General features: G+C 33.9%; 2 protein-coding genes across 2 annotated transcripts; both read right to left on the bottom strand.

Annotated features, from left to right (window-relative positions):
- Positions 1-85: 85 nt before the first annotated feature.
- On the bottom strand, positions 86-2785 carry LOC123210321 (proteasome subunit beta type-2-A). The gene is made up of 3 exons (XM_044628600.1): positions 2527-2785; positions 2318-2441; positions 86-606 (listed from the first exon to the last, which is right to left on the bottom strand). The coding sequence occupies exons 1-3, from the start codon at positions 2682-2684 to the stop codon at positions 280-282; spliced, it is 609 nt and encodes a 202-aa protein (XP_044484535.1). The 5' UTR covers positions 2685-2785; the 3' UTR covers positions 86-279.
- Positions 2786-10036: 7251 nt separating this feature from the next.
- LOC123210340 (type IV inositol polyphosphate 5-phosphatase 7-like) lies at positions 10037-15052 on the bottom strand. The gene is made up of 13 exons (XM_044628636.1): positions 14549-15052; positions 14350-14437; positions 13927-13995; positions 13710-13794; positions 13502-13606; positions 12689-13400; positions 12378-12571; positions 11919-12027; positions 11639-11787; positions 11244-11499; positions 10984-11057; positions 10533-10605; positions 10037-10436 (listed from the first exon to the last, which is right to left on the bottom strand). The coding sequence occupies exons 1-10, from the start codon at positions 14573-14575 to the stop codon at positions 11277-11279; spliced, it is 1761 nt and encodes a 586-aa protein (XP_044484571.1). The 5' UTR covers positions 14576-15052; the 3' UTR covers positions 10037-10436; positions 10533-10605; positions 10984-11057; positions 11244-11276.
- Between the last annotated feature and the right edge of the window lie 5864 nt (positions 15053-20916).

Raw genomic sequence — 20916 nt, 5'->3', positions numbered from 1 at the left:
TGATTTCTCTGCAAGTATAATATACAAGAATCATTATTAAAGTAATTAGGAAATGATGGCACTGGTGGCTGGCAGGTGACCAAAATTTAGGATGAACACAAGAGCTAATATTAATTGATAGAAAAGCGGCGTCAATCAAGACACTGTGAAATAAAACTTCATTTTTCAGTTCGAGAATTCCACTTCAGAAGTTGAATTAAATTTCCATAACATTAACTAATCTTAATATTGACAGTTCAAGCAAGAACGCGAAGCAGTTCAAGTATAAAGCCGTCGCGCTTACGAAGCAGTGGTTTCTTTGACAGATTCACGCCAGGCATACTCCCTTGCTCCATCTTTGTCAACTATCTTAATCACGAAGTTTGGGGGTGCCACAACCAGCCTGGACCGGATCTCCATTATGCACTTATCAACCAAATCAATCGCTTCTTCCACTGACATACCGCTGTGGTAGTGTCTGTCCATCATGGAGAGTGAAAAGTAGGAGCCATAACCAAATGCACCCTTATCAACCTTGTGAAGACTAGCAATGTAGTCGATGTAGTATAGAGATGGGCCTGTCTCCTTATCATAGCCAGCTAAAAGGATGTTGACCATGTATGGGTTCTGAAACCAAATACCACAATTAGTCATGTCATATGTTTGATATATGACTACCTAAGCAAGAAAAGTAAGTATTAACTAACAACTGCAGTTACAAGCTTATGCATGTCCCATGTTCTATCTGTGTGTATATAATAGACCTGCTAAACCAACATGCTTGAGATGCCCATAGGAAACAATTGAGCCATGGCTAACTGAATAATCAGTTTGTTTGTTAATATCAAAAGATAAAAATATAGTCAACGGCACAACAACAAAGGGCCTACTATGTGCTCTCAAAGATAAATGGTTATGCTCTCGCTTTGAAAGTTACTTTATTTTCTCTTACTAGGTTACTTTCACTACTCTCATCAGTAATAGAACTCTAGTCCTGTACAACAGTTACTTTGTCCATGAAGGGCAATCAAGAAAGGATTAAACCATTAACATAAATTATAGATTAGTGATTTAATGTATCAACATCATATTTATGTCCCTTATTTCAACCCAAAAAAAAAAGGGAAAATTAACCTAATTACAAAATGGGAAGCAGTGAAGCAGTCATAAAAGATAATAAGAAGATATCCTCCAAAGAAGAACCTGAAAGGAACTGGCAGAAATAAAGAACAACAATACAACTTGAATTAACAACACTCTTCATTGACTTTAGGACAGGGAGTGGAATGCAAACACTATATACAGTATTCCCCATATAGTTGAAACATGCAAATTTCTTAATACCTATTACTTGTCTATCCATTAAAAAGAAAATCTATTTTGTCTCAGTAGAATGGTATTACTTTGCATTAATCTGTGCTTAGATGCTTGATGTTCTAAGTATGACCTGAGGAAAGTCATTTATACAATACTTTAACCTCAACTCAAAAACCATAAGTTTAGCACTCATTGCACACAAGAAACAGGACATTCATAAAAGATAAGTTGTAAAATAGAACATGCAAAATTAATCTAGTCATTGGTCAGTAGGGACACCAACAAAGTTTGTCAAAGGAGATTTCTCAGTCTGGAATATCAAAACAAAACCTCAAAGACACATTTCAAAAAATCCGTAATGTGGATAAATTTCACATCAATTGATTCCCAGCTAAAAGCAAAAGTTGTCACGTATCTTACAATCCCTTCCTATCTTTTGTCCAAAAAAACCCAAGCTTATTTTAACCAGGCAATCCCTAGCAAGTACCAATTTGCAATGCCTACAGCTGTAACTCATCACAACAGCTCTGTAGCACACATTGCACAAGAACGACAGCATCCAAACAAGTGCAGGGCTACCCCAATGCTTTCTGCTTCCAATTGCCAAGGTCCATTTTTCTTTTTTTAATCAATCCAAGGGTAAAATAAGAAACACAAGAACCTGAAGAACATATAACTCATAACAAGAGACATGAGAAGAAAGATAGCCGGATTTCAAATATAAACCAGCCAGCAAGTAAGCCAATGTCTAAGAAGGCATTATCCCTTGAATGGAAACAACTATGTTTAAATGATATGTAACATCATATTCAAATAACCCAAACACCAAATCTGATTTACTGAAAAAAGCAAGACCTCAGTGAAGTTCTACTTACATCGCTAATGCCTACCTAATTATCAAACATTCTTCAAATTTTATAATTCATTTATTAATTGAATATTCAAAAACACTAAATAAGCCAGTAAATCTAAAACGCTACGTTTAACAAAAACCTCATTCTACACCGCACTGAATAAATACCTTTCTCAAAGCAGTAGCGAGCTCTCCTCGCGTAAAGTTGGCCGCTGCTGCAGTCGTCAACGGAATTCCGTTACGAAATTGGTACAAAGCCACATTTTTCTGTATAAACTCCGTAAACTGCACTCTGCAAAAAAAAAAAAAAGGAAAGAAATACGCATAAAAAGCGTACGTATACACAGGCAAAAATAAACATGTATAAATGAATGTACCTGTCACCAGGTTCACCGCTTGCAGCGATGAGTTTGTGAGAGTCGAGGACCATGATCTTGTCTTCGTTAGATTTGTGAACAAGTATACTGTGAACGGCCGACGTATCAGCCACTAAAATTGAGAAACCGTTGCCGACTAAACCGAACACGCACTCCATGTTTCGGTGGATCTGGTGGCGGTGGCGGTTGTTGTGGTAGTAGTATTGTCGATCTGTTTCTGTGTTCTGTTCGAGTACGGGCTTCTTGAGGAACAAGAGAGAATCGGGTCTTAGGAGGGCAGTTTAGTCATTGACATTACCTGAGACTTTAGATTCCCTATGTTTGGTTGCGGGAAGAAAGATAGTCTCATTTTGGAATAATGTTAGTATACGCTGGTTTTAGATTATCCCAATCTTTATTTAGAGTAAATAAATTTTCTTCTCAATTCTACAATTTGACACTTGTTCTTGCTCTCCTTGACCAATATTTTAGTGCACATCGGTTAAAATAATATTATTTTATTTTAATTAATTTAAATCAAATTTGTAAACTTAATTAGTTAAAGACCCCCAATTTTGAGTTTGTTCCAATATAAAACTCTTAAATTCAAACTCTCATAAATCGAATTCGTTGTGAGTTTGTTTAAGTTAAATTAGTAATTAAGATAAAAAAATGTGTTGATTTATATCGATAATATATATTATATAGTTGATATGTACACTATATCATACCAATTTTTAATACTCTTCTAATTATATATGTGAAACATTTACGTGAATCTCACATCGATAAAATATAAAAATATACTGAACATGTGTACTTTGTAAGATGTTTAAGATATTTTATGTATCACTGGATACTAATAACTATGATAAAAATGAAATGAAAACATTTCCATCGGTAAATGTCAAGAACATTTGAGAGAAATCTGAATACTATTATTTCATTCAAAATTTTCAGGAATACAACTGAATACAGATTTACACATTCTGAGTAGGTGGCCATGGTCCAAGACATCTGGGTGGACCAACGGGGGTGCAAGGAGCGCCGTCTTTAAACGCTCAAATGCACTGATCAAAGGGAATTCCTCCGCCGGCAGACCGACAGAATGCCACAACTTTCCCGACTCCTCTGTAGCACGGCTGACATACTTGTTTGCACGCCGCCAAATCGGGACACCCACCGCCCCTCGTTGCTAATTCACAGCCTTTGCCTTCATGTAAACAGCCAAAAAATAAATTATATAAAAACAGCAATCTGTCTTCGAGATAAGGCAGATTTATGTGGTTCGGCTAATAAGTAACAAACCTGAAGTGAGTACGGAGAGGAAGAGGAGGAGGAAGGAAAGGAAGACAGAAGTTTTGGCTATCTGAAGAGTGAATTGTTGGCTACTTGAATATCAGGGGGTCTGCCATGGTGGGCATTTATAGGTGGTGAGTATTATGAAACCGATGCATTGAAGTGAGTATCAAGGCATGGTTCGAAGAAAATACCATTTATGGCAAGATATTGATTTAAAAACCTCTCTACTCTCTTCCTTCCGTTGAGTTTATTTCCCTCTCTTCTTTGTACGGCAAGGATAGATGGTAAAAATCATCCCAAAGATAATTTGAGTGACAAAAAATAAGACTTTATATATAAAAATATGGGTTTAGGTCTCATTTGTCAATATATCAAAATCAAACTTCTGACCTACTTGATTCAATGGTTATGGGATTGGTCACTAAATCCAGAGTTTGTCAAGTTTGATTTAGTTGGTTCCAACCCAATGTGATGGTCTAAGCCAAAATTGTAAAGATCTCAACTATAATTAATATGTTATATCTGTTTTAAACTTTTACATCAAGGGTATCATTGTAATTTAGTAGAGTCAAGGTCATTTAAGTAAATGGATGCAACAACAAAACGTTTATAGTTGCTCTAATAGCACATATAAAATTTATTTTGTATAAACTAAATAAAATAAATCAATCAACTGTAATTCCAAGATTTACTCAGATTATAAAATATTGAAATAAACTTTAAGGTTTTAAGAATATTTGGATTGTCGTGTAATTTGAATCCATAAAGCATTTGAAATTACATGTTAAGATCACTTCTTGACATGATTTAGTCCTCTACTCTAGAAACCTTTCTCAATGATAGTTTTGAATGGGTAAGTTATATTTTGAAACAGAGGCCTAGTTAATTTATAGTAAGTTAATTTACCCCTTATTAAAATTCAATAAACCTCAAGACTCACACTTATGTTATCCACTCATATTGTAACTTTTAAGTGTATTTGATTTATCTTTATTGATCACTTAAGTGTATTTATAAACTAACATTAGGCTATTAAATTATTCGATTTTATTAAACCAAAACTATAATTAATATTAACCCACATCTGGAAATTTCTAACATAAATTCGCTAAGAATTTACCCTAGGTATAACGCATTGTTTTTTCCCTTGAGTAGGTGGCTGAAGGCATTTTTCTTTGGCTTTCTCGTTCGCACTGTCTTGCAGCTCTGCTAGGGTTTGCAATACATTGAGGAAAACTCTTAGTTTTCTTTGATTGGTCATTGGTCTCAGTTCAGTGTAGAAGTCTAGTCTTCGATTGTCACTGTTTCAAGTCAAATACAGTAACTTTATATTTTTGATTGATTGTTTGTACGTGTATTACCTGTAAAACTTTGATATTGATATTAGCGGATCAATTAGAGAAATATTCTCTACCTTGGATGTAGGGTTTCAATTTTGAAACCCAAACCAAGTAAATCACTTCTGTTTTTCTGTTATTTGATGTTTAATAGCATGTTTGTTTAATAATAAGTGATAAAGATTCAAGATCGAACATTAACATAATAAATTATAAAGAGAAATATTATAAGTATCCACTTTGAATATATAAATGAGTATTTGTTATCACATATTAGGTGTTACTTTATTTTTAGTTCAAAATCATATAATGACACTCATCCAGTGTGTACCCATTTATGTATTCAAAGTGGAATTATATAGTTTTATTGTACAATAAAACTATGTATGAAACACCTAAATGGTAGCTATAGTGACAAAAGATGAGACTTCATGAATAAAAGAGTATGAGTTTAAGTTTTCTCTAACGACATATTAAGATCAAACTTTTGATTTACCTGATTCAGTAATTGTGAAATCGCTGACTAATCCTAAAATTTGTCATATTCAATGTGGTTAGTCTGACCAATCACATATCTTGAATTTTTACAACTTTCCTATGCAACTATCATACGGGGAAAACAACTGTGCCATGTGCAGCTATGCTTCTCATTTTCCTGTTCAGCTAATCACCTTCCTGAAAAAAGAAGGCCAAGAGGTTTCCCTTCTCAGTAGAGTATTTGCAGAACAAAAAATTATATCAGGTCAAAGCTTCTGGTTTTTGTAAGTGAGTACCCACAAACCAAATACCCAACTCCTTGATTTTACTTGAATCATCAGAACAACTCTGAATGATTATCTTGAGACCTTTCATATTGAGTTAAAGATGCTTTAAGCTCTTGAGAGTTCAATGTTAATCTGATCTGTCAGGCATTGAACATATTAAAATTGGTGTTCATGAGATTTTTTGCGAACAGAATTTTTAACATGGTTTAACACACTATTACAAAGTTTATATCTATGATTATATTATTAGCTTTAGAAAAAGTATTCCTAAATGGTTTACATTGTGATTACATAAAAGATGTCTTAAAAAAATGTAGATGAGTAGAGATCTCGTGTAAACGTGGATACCTTGTATATATCTCTTAAATGCTCTTTAATGTCTGTCTTTTCCCTTTGCATGATGAAAAGGAAAGGTTACAATTTTATCTGTTGAAATTTAAATTTATATTCAAAATTTAATTTCTAATTCTATTTTATTAGAGAAGAGGTAATTGACAGATAATTGACTAAAGAGTTGTTATTTTGTACGTAGACACAAAAAAAAAAAAATGGAAGATGATTTGAAAGGGTGTTGCCTCTAGTTAAAGGATTTCTACCAACATAACGGGTTATTAGTAGTTATTCTTATAGTTTATCACTTTATTGAGTATCGTTGAAATAAAGATTAGTTAAATCAATTTGAAAAACTAGAGTCATTGGACATGTGACACAACAATAGATAGAGGATGACATTGTGTAAATAATTACAACAAACCCAACAAGAATACATAATGACCTAGCTTTTTCACTAATGCACTACCGAAACATCTCAAATTTCATCATTGAAGAGGGGGTTGATTTAAAATATGGCTAAAAGCTTATTCCCACCGAGGTTTGTTGAATTTCCAAATTAATATTTGTTAAGTATTGAAAACTCAAACTCTCATTTGTAGGCGGTAAAAATTAACAAATCACTTAGTTGTAGGGGTAGATAATCATTTAACCAGTAATTTATTAAAAATAATAAAATTTTATTTATTTTCTTATTTAGTTTAAAAAACTAACAATTTTCTTCTATGATTAAATTTTGAAAATTATATTTTACCCTTGTTAGGTTTTCATTTTCTGGCAAATTTTCTCTAACCCTCTCTCCCTTCTCCCCCTTCTCTGGAGTTGTTGTCTCTAATGAAGACGTCGTTCATCGTTATTTGGGTCTTAAATCAATTTGAAAACAAGAGTCATTGGACATGTGACACAACAATAGACAGAGAATGGCATTGTGTAAATAATTACAGTAAACCAACAAGAATACAGAATAAGCTAACTTTTTCACCTCCACAGAAATATCTCAAATTTCTTCACTGAAGAAGGGACAGATTTAAAATAACCCAAGGAGCAAGTCAAGTATATATGCCTGCCTCTTGAGCTTGCCTCAAAAAGTGGAACAGGATGTGGGTTGCTTTATGTATGCCAAATTTTTGCTTCTAATTTCAATTCACTAATCAGTGTCAGTGTCTGTGTCTTTTTTCATGGGCTTTGCAGAACTTGTAATCTACTATTTGTTTGGAGAATACGAACAAAATTTTCTGATTGGTCAAAGCTGGAGCTTGATGCTGAAGACTGACTTGTCCTGATAGCCAGTGCCTAGATGTTTTATCATGCGGCTAAAACCAAAAACCAAAGGCTTTTGTCTGTGAAGGCAGTTTGAGTTGTGGAAATAAGGTATATAAGCATTAAAGTCGATATGAGTTTGAAAATAACGTCTTAAAATTAAACTTTTAATTTATCCTATATAATGTTTATGAGATAGATTATTGGATTTAAGGTTTCATCTATTCAATGTGATTGGTTCAAGCTAGATTAGGTCAAACAGATAACTTTTGACTAGACTTAAAAAAAGATAATTCAATTCAAAAGATTTTTTCGTTAAAAAAAAGAAGTAAAAACAAAGCTCCTTGTATATAATAAAGTGGGAAAGAAAACTCAAGGAAACGTTGCATTACTTAATTGTAGACCTAGGTATGATACAAACCGAGTTAAGTCTGAACATAGGTTGGGTCGAGTTTGACTTGATGTGGCTCGAGTTTGTGGTCCATTGGTGTCGTTGGAATTCATAATTTGATGTCCTTATTCCAATTGTTAAAATAAGATCATTTTGTCAATCATTCAACTCAATTTAAGTCGATCTACAACCAAGTTTGAATCAAGTCAAACCAAATAATTGACTCATGAGTTAGATGAAATTGAACTTTTCCTTAGCTCAAGTTTGACTTGGTTTCAATTCGAGTCGAGAACCTTGGCTTGCACTCAACTTGAGCTCAAACCATACAAACTCGGGTTGAGTTGGCTTTTAAGCCCGGGTTGGCTCAATTCAGGTTCAGCCCTATTTAATTGTTTAGTTGACCCATAGTTTTATTTTTTATTTTTTCATAAACAATTTCTTCATTTGATTTCGAGTTTTGGCATCTGGGTTTATAAAGCTTGAAAAGCTTTACAAATGATACTTTAATTTGAAGGCATAAAGAAGAAGGAATGGCTGGAATACTACAGGAAGTTGCAATGAACTATGGCTTTCATTTCAATTGAGGCCCTTGGCATTAAACGAAGAACCAAAGATAATGTTCGCTCATTTAGACCAATAAACAACCAAATTAAAGCATAGTAAAGGATTAACGGCCTCAAATCAATTCAAGTTGTTTTGTTATCAAAAGTAAGCTGCCCACAATCAAAGTAGAGGCTTTGAAAATACAGTCTAATTGGGTTGATTCTTTTATTTTCTTTCCTTTCTTATGTACGGGTAAGTAGGGTTAGATTTGAGTCAAGCCCAAACATTGATCGGTGCAATCTTGAGTTTATTCGAGCTAGTTGAAAATGTTATCGAGGGTTGTTAGTAAAATAAATAGTATTATTGACGAGATAAATAATATCATTAATGAGATAAGTAGTGTTATCAATAGAAAATATAGTGTCATTGGAGAATGATTCGAGTCAAACTTGAGTCAAACTACAATATTGAAGCTCCAACTTGAATTGAGCTTGACATCAAACCAAGTTGAACTAGCTCGATTAGAATTTAGATGGTGAGAGCAAGGTTGGACCCAAACCAAACTAATTCGGTCTCGAAAGTTAGTTCTGCTCGTTTTGGTTTAGTTTAAATTCGTTTAGGTTAACTCAAGACAAGTTCCATTAAGGAGGGTTAATTTGTTTTATAATCAAGTCAAATTCAAGCTAGAGGGAGTTCCCCTCAGTTTGCCTTGAAAGTTGAATAATGACTCGATTTGATTTAAACTTACTTGTGACTTGATTTGAGTCATCTCAAACAATTTTTAAAACGATGTCGTTTTGATCATTACTAGATAAAACCACGACGTTTTATCAACAAGTCGTAAATTTAAGCTATAAATCTAAGTTATGAACTCAAACTGAACTTCAAACTTTAAATTTAGGGATTAAGCCAAACTCGAGCCACCCTAAACTTTAATTTGACAAACTTGAACTAAATTTCGGTCATCCCATTTTAAATTCAAACTAAACTCTAACCAATAGATGTTTGGATTTGGTTCAGTTCGAATCCATCCCATAGTGAGAGTGACTACTTTAAGCACAATCATAGATTGTGACCAAGCTGGTTAAAGAAAGAAAGAATGAATGAATGAAAGTATGACTTGGTGGGCTGCCGTGTTTCTCACCTCATGCCCCATTATTAAATCATGCTTTCACTGTCTGCGCCCGTGGAAATTTATTAATGCATGCGAGAGAAAGCCAGCTCTTGCATCAATAAACGTGCAAAAATACGCCTCCCCTATCATAGTTTTGAAAGGCATAATTCTGTCATATTTGCAGATGTCATGTTTCTGCTTTCATTGTTTCCTCTGTGGCCCATCAAGAAAGACTGCAAAAGACAAATATTGATATGGGATTCTCCCCAGAAGAGGGCCTCTACTCTCTAAATCATGACTCCCAATAAGCCTGCAATATTCTGAAAATCTGTTTTGTGCTTTCCAGTTTGTTATTCAGAGTCACACCATAATAAAAAGGAAAAGTAAAGATCAGTGCATATGTGAGGTTATCAAGAAGCCAACGTATTCAGCAAAATCATTTGCAGCAACAGTGAGATGTGAGAGAGAGGGCAAGGGCCAATGGCCATTCTGATGTCAATCATAAACTTCAATATATATTTATATTTCTCTTCTGACTTTGCATTTGAAACAAAAAGTAGCTCCACAAATGATTACATCGGCCATCTTTCAGTCATAAAAAATGTCCTAAACTAGCAAAAGAATCTTGAACAAAATAATCCTCAACCCACTGGGCTGTCCTGAGTTCATCTGCAAAACAAAAAGGCTTGATCTTCACTAGCTGGGTGCTGAGCTCCAAAAGCTTGCAAAGAACTTAGGAATACCGTGAAGGTCAGTGTTTGTTTATCAGGAAACTGAATTATGCGTTGTACTGAAACAGGTAAGTTTTGGTAACAATATCTGATGATCAAAGGTACTCTGCGTTTGCCATGTGTGGAGTTAGTTAACCAGTCAAGTTACAAAATATACACCTGATGAAAGAAAGAAAGAAAGATAATATTAGGCAAAAAGAAACCAAAATGTTTTCAAAACCAGAAAAAAAAAAAAAAGTAAAAGAGAGTACCGACCTTTCTTGGTTAGTGGGCAATGGAGTGTCTCCATCACCCTTCATGGATGGCAATCTTTTTAAGTGATTCCTGCCTGCAGCCGGGGACCAAATTTTACATGATTATTGGAATAAACACACCATCTTCTCAAAAGAACTAAGCAATGGAAAGAAATGTAAATGTGAAACACTTCAATAATATGCTAAGTACATTGTGCATATTAAGACTAGAACTGAGTTTTCATAGAGATTCAAATTATTCTGGAGAAATTTCTAAAAAAGAAATGATTAAGATTTTTTCAGGAAAATTAAGTGGGTATCTCTTCCATGTTCTTGATTTATAAAGTATATGCAAGCCTGAGTACCATCATGATTAAGGCCTTCATGCCAACCCATATGAATGCTTTCCCCCACCCATAACAAAAAGGCTGAAAATAGATAACTAAATATAAAAAGTTCGGTGGGGTTTTCACCTGATTGAATGAGATGATGCAAACCACACTTGATATGCAGAAACCCATTGAAATTCTTCACTGATATATACAACCTGGTTACAGCCAATTTGAAACCAATTAACCATTGGAAAGGTAAAGTAATTGCTAGTAAGAATTACGAACAATGTACAATAAATAATAATACCAATAATTAGTGAACAAATGAAGCATTGCAAGCTTGTTTAGTCCCCTAACAACATGTGGATTTGGGATGTGTGGGTGAGAGAGAGAGAGCATACTTGATAAATAGGTCATCACTTTCTTCCCATCCATCAAAAAAAGCTGAGTTCTGTGTAGCCATGTGAATATGGCAAAAGCTCTTCAACCTCAATCCTGGAACTAGAATAACTCATGCTCTTCTTCAACCGGCTATGACTTGACTCAACCTCAGCCCAAAATATGCCATAAACTGGTCTATGATCAGAGAACTTGGATTCACCACGAACATAAGATAACTGGTGAAGGCCTTCTCCATGCCACAAAATTCGATCACACCTTCGCACACAGAATTAGTTGCATCAGCACTGGATTATAAAATATAAATATGCCCATACAGGATCACAATTATGTTTGTTTGTGAGTAGTGCTCTATACACTATGTTCGTTTGCCTTCTAGTAGAAGACATGTTCTTACCAAGCAGGCGTTCGGCGCTTCTCCTTAGGGTGCATATCATCCCCTGCATATCTGTCTGAATTAGTTGAATACTTGTATGTTGGTGGGAAATAAATTTTTCCTTCATTCCATCCCACGAAAACACGACCTTGTCTCTGCTCTATCCGCAACTGCCGAGAAAACAAACAAAGTGTTAAATTAAAAGTATTTTATGATATGCCTCTTCGTCATAATAATATCGAGGCATAATGAAAATAGAACAAAGAACATTTATAGAGTACTAAGAGAATTGTAAACATACCTGGTCATTTTCTAACAATGCCCTCCAATTTTGCATCTCAACAAGTGCCTTGGCAGATCGGTATGAGAGAGCAATACGATAATTCAAATCCCCAAGCCAAATTACTCGACTGGAACAAAACATATATAATTACAATTTGAAAAAGAAAGCAGTTAAAAAACTTCTAAACATCTGGAAGTTGTAAACCAGCCAGAAAAAAAAAAAAAAAAAAACTCAGTGTTTAATGTATTTTTTGACATTATCCAAACTCTTTATTTGAATAGGGGATCTTATGCCGGAAAACAATAGATGCATAACAGATGTCAGCATATGAATCAATGATTGAGTCACAAGTCCCCTTAACTAAACAATTAAATTAATGTACAGGAGAATAAAAGCAATTCTGTTCCCATTACTTCCTTATCTAGATATTCTTTTCCTTCATATGCATTGCTGTTTATTAATGGTTGATGAACTTACTCATGCTGGAGGATTGTTCCTGGGGACTTCTCGTCGCCCGCACCATGAACACGCGGAAACCTTGTCTTTCTCAAGATCTCCATGACATCAGCATTCCTTCTTAACTGATCTCCCTCTTTCTGTCCAGAGGTTAAGTGACTACAGATGAAGCAGAAGCTTGTTTGGTGCAATAACATACTGACTGCAATAGATCCCTATCAAACAAAGCAATGTGAGTTAACTATATCTGGCCCTGAATAGGAGAAAATCATAGCACAGTACATGTGTCAAAAAAATAAATTGAAAACTAATATGATTCATTCTAAGAATACCTTATTTCCAAGATAACCCATCAGTCCTCTGCCTACACAAGATACTTTCATGTTTTTAACATGTTCGCTCAATTCACTTCTCACCCATACTGTGAGGAATATGCCAACCATCTGCTTACTGGCAACTAGGCAGTACCTTGAATTTCCTGGCATCCTATAGCCATGGTCCATGGATGCAGATCCACCATAGGACATCGGTGAGTACAATACAGTACTTGGTGAATCTCCTGGACCGTTGTCATCATCAGAGGAACCCCATCTTGAGTAATCACTAGGTCTGGAGTAATCACTGGGTCTGGAGTACGAGTAATCGCTAGGTCTAGAGTAATCACTAGGCCTGTGACCCCATCTAAAACTTGAGTCGAAGTCACTTGGCCTGTGACCAAATATCACCCTATCACACACACTGAATCGCCGATCAAGTTTTGGTTGTGAAACTGAAGGGTCATTGTCCAATTTCCAGGTGTGAGTAGTCTGAAATGATCGGCGATGGAAGAAGGATGAGTTCTTCCTTCTAGTTGATCCCTCAAAATCTGCATCCATTTCTACAACCGGCTCAGGAATGGGAGATGGTGTATAACAAGCACTACTTCCACTAGTTCCTGGACGATTATTAAGAGTCTTTCGAATGAGAGCCAGCCATTTTTTGGCAGGACCATTGTCTTCTGCCCCCAGAACATTACCAGCATTTAGAGGAACTATCTCTTGAAATCTGAAATACACATTGAATAGAAGTGCCGTAATTAGTAATGGGTCATTTACAGTTTCTGTAGTGGCAGATGTGAACATAAAGACAACCGAACAAGGCCATACCCAAGAACATAAATGTCTGCAGGAGGTGACGAATGAAGCCAATCTTCAAGACTCAAATTACTTGGTGGGGATCTTCCGGCGACATTCCAGGTAGCTACGAAAACACTGCTCCAAATTGAACAAAGACAAGTAGTTAGAACCGTACATCACAGAGAGACAAACAAGATCACGAAAAAAAATAGTAAAACATTTAATTGTAAATTAGTACCTATAGTTCTGCACATCTATAATCCGCGGGTGGTCAAGATTCATTCTCCCCCGTCGAACTGACTCCCCATTTTTGTTAAATTTCTCTGTGCATCAAAAGGGAGAGGAAAAAAAATTAGGAATAAGGACCTTAAATAGTTCAAGGGAATATGAAATTTTTGAAAATTTTGTATATAAGAAAAAAGAAATCATAAGTATGGCTTCCTAGCAATACCAACCCGTTTTACTCTTTTTGATTGTGCAAGGCTCCCTCTCTGAGAAACTCGTTCTGTATTCCACTTCACCTCCTGAGGATGAAATCACTGTTAATTTAACAATCATAATTGTACAAACAGTGAGATATCTTGAATTGCTAGAAGATTTAACAATCCTAAAGTTAAAAAAAAAAAAAAAAAAAAGCAGCGAGAGAGAGAGAGAGAGAGAGTATATCCTGGAAAGGATAATTCAGAAATAAAGGAAAGAATAAAGAATGTTTAACTTGAATCTTTGATGGAATCCAGCAAAATAAAAACCTTTTCTTATCGTAGACTCTGTCTCTGGGTAATTTAATTGAAGAATTAATTTTTTGAAAACCAAATTTCATGAAATGGGAAGTTGATATTAAAACTGGAAAAAAAAAAAAGAGAATAAGCCTTAAGAACCTCCATAAACAGGATCATCTGCCTGAAAGTCCTCAGTTTTGCTCTTGATATTGAACCATTTTCTAACCATTTTCTTAGACCATGAGAGCTTCACCAAAAGACACAAAATAACCAACATCAGTAAAATAGTCTCCAATTGTGTTACATCAATTTCACAACCAAACATAGGAGAGAGATCACGGGAAAGAAAAGAAAAAACCTTGCTTTTAGAGTTCCCATCTCTCATTGTTTCACTTCTACCTCATACAGCTTCACTTTATACTATAACCCCAGCACCCAGTTTTGCTTAGAATAAGCAAAAATGTTATAAACTCAAGGGAATTTTCATTCCCCAACTTTCCCGACTTTGAAGCTCAAAAATGGAGACAATGAGGCCAAACAGCAACTGGGTTGTTTTGATATTAACTTCTTCTAGCGTTATATTATGTAGATGAAAGACTGGAGCTAACAACAAAGAAGGTAGAAGCCTGAAAATAAGAGTACAAAGAGTTGAAATGTTGAATGCGTGAAAATGAGAGGAAAGATTCTTGAAGTAGAACAAGACAATGCAGGAGACAGAGAGAGAGATAAAGAGAAAGCTTAAAAGCCTGCTCCTTGTCTTTCTCTCTCTTTGAAACAAAGAGCAAAGCGCTTAAGCCTCGTTCTTAGTAAACAGCAAAGAAAGTCCCGACTTTGAACAGAATAAAGTGAAGAAGAAAGAGAGAGAGGGAGAGACATAGACGGAGCCTTAAGTGCTTTTTTGTAGTTAAATCTTTTTACTAAGGCAAGTTTTTCCCACCCAACGTTTGGTGAATATCACCAAATGGTACCCTTTCATTTTAAAAAATCAAATTTACATCCTTCTGTTAGTGAATTTTGTTTGATTTTTCTAAAAATGACTTATAATTATTTTATCTTTATATTAACTTTACAAAACTAACTTTAAATTTAAAAAAAAAAAATCAAACTTTCACTTGTCACTGTCTTTCATTAGTGAATTTTATTTGGTTTTCTTGAAAATAGCTTATGATTATTTTTATTTTTTAATTAAAATTACAAAATTAATATTACACTTAATATAAATATCAAATCATCAAAATATTATTATCAGTTCAAAATTTTATCACTCACATATTTAAAAATATTAAAACTCTAATTAAATTTAAAATGTTATATTTTGTTTAATTTTTTAGGGATGTAACATCATTAATTGAAACTACCAAGGGCATATTAAAATTTTAAAGTTTTTAAAATGTCCCCAAATATTTTTGAATTTTCAAAACCTTTTGAAAATTTTATCATTAACATTTTCAAAAATTCTAATTCACCCCTCAAATTTTTTTTTTATAGAAAAATTTACACAAAAAAACATTCTTGTCTTTTTACTTAACAAAAGTCAATAATGGAAGCGGATAATGAGTGAGAATCTGTTTCTTGAAACCTAAATGTGAGAATTGTTAATTCAGAAAACCTAGGGTGGGCACAAAATTTTGGCTTTCACAAAAATAGAAATAGAAATAGAAAACGGGAATGTCGTTTTGATGGAAAAACGAGGATAAAACGACAAGAAGAGGAAGACGTAGAAAGGCTGCCCAAGGTCAGGAAAGTGTAGGGTGGGAGACGTATTGTAGCTGTAGCCTTGTTTCCCGTTCTGGTCTTCCAATCAAAGTTAAAGCAATTAAAGAAGGAAAAAGATAAAGATTTATGTCTTCTGCATTTGTTTCTGTTTCTTTCTCCCTCTTTTCCTCTTGCCTTTTTTTTTTTTCAAGCTTATTCTTTTCTTGGGTAAGGATGATTTGGGGTTTGTCTGGTTCATTGACAAAGAAAAAGAATATCACCTCATAAGTCCTAACTTTGATTAATAACATCCTATTGTAAATCAAATTATGAAAGGAAGTAAGGGTGGATTCGAACCGATTTGGTTCAACATAATATTTGGTTTGAACAAATCAACCTTGAGTAAGGATAGTCTCAACTCGACTTAATGGAGTCAGCCTATAAGTATAACGATTTTTCATTTTTTTATATATTTTTTTCTCTCACAATTGTTCTTTATCACTATTGGTAACTCTTCTTTTTCTTCGACAACTTCTCTAACAAACTCATTATCAGCTCAATTGAATCAAACTTAAATTGATCATTTTATATTTAAGTCAAACTTGAATTGGCTAATGTTGTCTGTATTCGGATTGATTTAAACTAAATTTGAATTGAAGCTTCAGAATGAGAATTTAACTCAAGTTTGACTCAAATCCCCATCTGATAATATTATTTATTTCGTTAGTGATACTATTTATCTCATCGATGATATCTCTGGTCAACTTAAACAAATTCAAAATAAACTAATCTTTATTATTTCGAGAAGAAATCAAGTCAATTCATGTTGAGACTTGGTTTGTCTCAAATGGAACCCCAGAGTAGACCCTTCTTTAAGCTCCGCTCAACACCATGTTCAGGAATAATGTTAAGTGATATGGATGTTCAATCTAGAATTTATTTTTATTCTTTTACCTCAAGGAGTAAGTTACTATGGATTTTGCCACATTTGGGTCAGTGCAATTTTTGCAGCCCCTAAGAGGTAATGTAACTAGTTAAAATGTGAAATTTCCAATTAATCTTGTAAGGGTTTGAGTTTGAAACTTATTAACGTCAAATCAAGATAAAACCTCTTGAATTATATAGTCCAATAATAATAATATCAATCATTGAACCCGAAGTTTTATCTTTTTAATATGATTTATTCGACTCTAAAAGAGTTATTCAACTCGAATAGGGTTCTCTATTACAAAAAAAAAAACATTATGATTTTTGCTCCATTACCTCTCTCTCAGCTTAGGGCAATAGATTATATCACCCTTTTTAGTAAATTCACGTCATTTCTAGTACCCAAAATAGTTGTATTGATTTGTGATATCAAATCAGAAACATCATGAACTTTCGGCACACTGGGTAGCCAATGCCCTAAATTCTGGGTTCATGTACCCCGCCGCTCAAGTTGGCCACTTCACGGCCGCGCTGTCTCTGTTTGGCTTCTAACTTTGGAACTTTTCATTGACTGATTGACTGACTTGGGGGCTTTCTTTCCAAAATGCGGCAAAATCTTTAGACTGTTTGGGTAGTGGTGCTTCTTGATTCTAATGATTGTTGTTGGAGCTTATGGGCAAGTTTATTAAGTATTAAAAGGGACATAGTTTAATGAACCTGACGGCGCAACATTTGAAGTTGGGCAGGGCAGCAAAGCAAAAGGCATCCTCCACAATCCAAATGGGAAATCCTTTACAACTTAATAAACCACCACTAACCCAATTGCAGAGCAGCTCCTTGCCCACATAATTGCTCTATTGTTGTTGGTACCAATTAGGACTTAGGAGGAGACGATTAGGGTTTGTTTGAAGTGTTGTGTTGTCCCATTTGAGTAAGATTACCTGCGGGTGAATTCAAAACAAGTTGGCTTAAACTCGATTGGTAACTCAACTCAAATGAGTCTGAAACAAATTTAACTTAAATAAACTTAAACTCAAGTTCGAACCAGGAGTTTTGTATTGTTGAGTTTGAGCTTGGGGTGTTCGATTTACTAAACTCACAAACCCGAAAAAATTTGATTTGAATAAATTAAAATGGCATTGTCCTGATTAATGTGCATCAAAACAACATCATTTTTGTTAATTTTGACTCAACTATAGTATCAAACTAAGCTCACTTTGAGATCAAATTGATGTTATAGTCAAACTACAACTCAACTACTTTCAAACTGAGTCGAACTCAAATTAGTTAAGTGGGGCTCCTTTAGCTCTAGCTCAGCTCTTTCAAACTGAGTTGAAATTGAGTCTATATAAGTTCAAGCTTAGCTAGCCTTAAATCTAGCTCTAATATTACATGTGCAAATTATAAGAACTAACAAATACAAAATAAAATGATGTGTTATCATATAATTAATTATCTAATTATTTGTTTTGAATATAATTCAAAATTACTTAATCGTATTATAATATATTAGTTTATTTGTATCTATTTAGATCCACCATTTGTATATAAAGTATTGTTGATCATATTTTGTTGTCATGTTTTCCCTTTCATTTTAGATCATATCCCTAACTTCTAACTCAATCTCTCGTAGATTCTACACCCTAATATACTAATAAATTATAATTAGAATTCATATTCATAATTTATTTTTGTCATAATTGGGGGTGAAATAAGTCAAGTTAAGCTCAAATGAGGGTCAATTCGAGCTTAATTTAAATATAAAATACCTAGTTCAAACTCAACTTGCTTAAGTTGGTAAAAAATGACATCGTAGAAGAAAAGCAGTCATTGAAGAAGAAAAAAAATAATCGTCTAAGAGGCAAGCTCTGATAGTAACGTCGATCTCAAGCTCTATGAGTTGATTTTTGTCAATTTAAAATTGGTCTATTCAAATCGAATCTAAATCAACTTAACTTAAGTTTATCTCGACCTATAATCTTCAATTTATAAAAAGAAAAATCTAAATAGCCTAAAGCTTATAGATATTTGTATACATGTCAGCCAAGTGGTGGAGGAGGTCAATGTCAAATATGTAATCATCGTTAGATTAGTGTTTGGCACACTCTTTCTAATTTTATTTTCTTCTAATACAGGATCAATCACAATCTCAATATGATGGACAACTAAGAATATATTTTTCCACAAAATTTAGCTACACCTATCTTTGTAGCCTTTTCAATTAGGCCAACAGACTTATTCCCACCCAAGGTTTAGTGTATTCCCAAACTTATATCCGTAAAGTTTTAAAATTTTAAATACTCATCTATCGTCTAATTTCTATTAGAATTTTTTGTTAATAGTAAAGGTAAAATCGTTATTTAATAAATAATATTAAAAAAATAAAATTTGATCTCATTTTCACCCATTAGTTTTTAAAAATAACAATTCCCCCCAAAACCCAAGTTTTGAAAAGTTACCCTTTTTCCCTTGTTAGGGTTTTCTTTTTATCTTCATCTCTGTTAGCGATCGAAATTTGTCGATGTCACCATCCCTTTAGTAAAGATCAGCTTTGTCTCTCTCTCCCGATGCACTCTCTCCCTCTAGATTGGCGTCTCATTTGAGCACCGACGTAGCTAATTCAATCTACTAAGAATCAGCTAAGATTTGTCTTCGTCAGTCGATTCGATCATTTCATTTCAAGAGTCGATGATGACAGAAGTTTTGTTTAGGGAGTCGATGACAGACCTTTTGTCTCAAGAGCCAACAACAAATGAGATTTGGCTGAGAAGTTGGCTACTTTTGCATTCGTCAGAGATGGACAATATTTTTTGAGATTTGCTGAGAATGGTCGAATCCGTCAGCCCTTCTATCATTAGAGGTGACAAAGAGCATCCGTTGAAGGTTGAAAGTCTCAAAGAAGGCAGCCGAAGTGGATTTTGTTGCCTAAAAATTGGTTGGTTTTTTAGTTGAACCTAATTGGGAAAAAGGGTAACTTTTCAAAACTTGGGTTTTGGGAGAAATTATTATTTTTTAAAACTAATGGGTGAAAATGAGATCAAATTTTACTTTTTTAATATTATTTATTAAATAATGATTTTACCCTTACTATTAACAGAGAATTCTAATGAAAATTGGATGATGGGTGGGTATTTAGGTTTTTGAAACTTCATGGGTATGAGTTTGCGAATACACTAAACCTTGGGTGAAAATAAGTCTTTTGGCCTTTCAATTAACTCATGAAATTCTAAGTAAACTAGCATTAAACTAATGTAAGAATTATTGGGCATATAGAGCAATTGACATATATGTAATGCTTAAAATTACATCATAGGAAAATACACCAAATTGGGGCATAATTTAGTGGAAGGGATTAGAAACAGTGAAATTACGGTGTATAAATAACGTTTTTAAGGTGGTTCAGATTGTTATTCAAAATTTATGTTTATCATTATATTATTAGTTTTTGTGTTTACAATTTGACAACGAAACAGTATAAATGTAAAAAACATCGCTCTTAAACTTTTGTACATTTCTTAATTTATAGGATAAGAAATTGGGTTGCATATGTTATTTTATAATTGAATATTAAAACCCTAGTATAATAAAATTGGACAAATTTTTGTCAAGGAAAGTGGATGATCGTGAGCGCCCGATTTAGTAGGAAAGAATCTTTATCATGATGAGGAGATTTTGGAAAACGATTGTAAATGTTAAGAGTTTTTCTTTCCACTCTTTGCACAAAAGGTCTTCTATCCGTACTGTATCATGAACTTGCAAGTGCATGATCTAGTTGGTTGTTATACATATAATTTGTATAGATAATTGTTATTTATCAAATGATCGTCTTTTTAATGTTGTTTCTGTGAGTTTGACTTAAAAGAAGTCTTTGACCTGCACAACATAAATATTTATATATTCAAAACAAGAATAATGAGTGGGATTCCAAAGATCTAATCAGCATAAAACAAAATGAAATGGTGGTGATATGCTTTTCCTTTTTGTATGAATTTAAGAACAACATGTTTGTTTTTGGTTCTTCTAAATAATGAAGTGGGTCATTGTGGAATCATTTGAAGCAATAAGGAGAGAAAGAAAAAGTGAAGATTGAATAATACAAAGAAA

This window comes from Mangifera indica, chromosome 3 (assembly GCF_011075055.1).
Source record: "Mangifera indica cultivar Alphonso chromosome 3, CATAS_Mindica_2.1, whole genome shotgun sequence".
In the NCBI taxonomy this organism is placed as follows: Eukaryota; Viridiplantae; Streptophyta; class Magnoliopsida; order Sapindales; family Anacardiaceae; genus Mangifera; species Mangifera indica.
The sequence above is the reverse complement of the archived record's forward strand: the minus strand, read 5'-3'. Positions and strand labels throughout refer to the sequence as shown.